Source organism: Nestor notabilis, unplaced genomic scaffold, assembly GCF_000696875.1.
Source record: "Nestor notabilis isolate BGI_N333 unplaced genomic scaffold, ASM69687v1 scaffold4252, whole genome shotgun sequence".
NCBI classification, from domain to species: Eukaryota; Metazoa; Chordata; class Aves; order Psittaciformes; family Psittacidae; genus Nestor; species Nestor notabilis.
In genome coordinates, this window is record NW_009916821.1 from 5967 (window position 1) to 7144 (window position 1178).

The 1178-nt window shown below is 60.1% G+C and overlaps 1 protein-coding gene across 1 annotated transcript in view; it reads right to left on the reverse strand.

Annotated features, from left to right (window-relative positions):
• Window positions 1–200: 200 nt before the first annotated feature.
• The window catches only part of LOC104413692 (voltage-dependent T-type calcium channel subunit alpha-1H-like), a gene marked incomplete at its 5' end in the record, with an annotated part of 74448 nt that continues 73470 nt past the window's right edge, over window positions 201–1178 (reverse strand). Inside the window, 2 exon segments of the mRNA XM_010024758.1 lie at window positions 201–964; window positions 967–1124. Coding sequence (XP_010023060.1) covers window positions 201–964; window positions 967–1124 — 922 coding nt within the window.

Consider the following 1178-nt stretch of genomic DNA (forward strand, 5'->3'; position numbering starts at 1 on the left):
CACTGTTTTTCCTCTTTTTTTCCTCTGTGTGTGTTATTTTTTGCAACCCTCCACAGTGCTTAAGTGACTGTGAGAAAGGAGAGAACCCGAGCGAGCAGCCCCCGACCTACTGCCTACTGCGGCCGCTCCGTCCCTTCACTTTGGAACCCCACATTGGTGTCAAGCCCTTGCGACCCCCCCAGCTCCCCCCTCCCAGAAAGCTATACTGGGTCATCTATGTCTTCTTCTGTTGCAACAGTCACAGGGACCAAGTCCTGCTTCCGGAGAGGGCTCTTAGCAATGCCCAGGAGCTCTTTGCTTTTCTCAGCGTTGCTCCACTGAGTTTTTAAGTGATCCGGCTTTTTCAGTTCGGAAGCAGCGAGGTCCGCCCGGGAGTCCAGATCCGAGAGGCTGCTCAAGGAGCTGCCATCCAACTGCTCGAAGGAGAAGTTGGGGATGGTCAGATGCTCCCCACGGCACGGGGGCTGCCCCCGGCGCTCTGCTTTGGAGGCCACCTCCCCGGGCTGGCTCTCTGCGAGCTCCAGGGACTCTCTGTAAGCCGGGAACTCGCAGGACGGGGTCCTTCTCCGCAGCATGCTGTTCTCAGAGGGTTTGGTGCGTGAGGCCGCCCCACTGTCATCCTCCATGGGAGGATCTATAGAAATGCAGGGCGGGCTCATCTTCTTCTTCCTCCGGGCTCCGTGGATGTGCTCTGACTCCATCTGGATGTGGGCAGGGGAGTGCTGCTTTTCCTCGGCAGGGTCCTCGAAGCTACCGAAGCTACAGTTCCCATCGCTGATGGAGGGGCAGATCTCGATGGAGTGCCGCCTTTGGTCATCTGCCCAGCTGGGCTTGTTGAGGAAGCCCTTTGTGTCGATGCTGTAAAACTTCTTCAAGTCCTTCTCCTTGCTGCTGCTGCCCCTGGAGAGGCTGCTTGTGCTGCAGTTCTTGAGGGGCACAGGAGATGGGGCTGGGGAGACGAAGGCCCAGCGTCCGAGTGCTCCCCTCCCCAGTCCTTGGCCGAGCTGTTGATGTGGCAAACCTCCTCATCAGCCAGGTCTGAGGACTCAAAGAGGCAGCCCTCGGGGCTGGGGGGGCTGCTGCTGGGGCTGGGCGACCTGCTGGGAATGCTGTGCTGGCCGCAACTGTGCTTCCGTGGGAGGGTGCTGGGGTGCCGGTGTGGGGAGCACGGCGGGGAG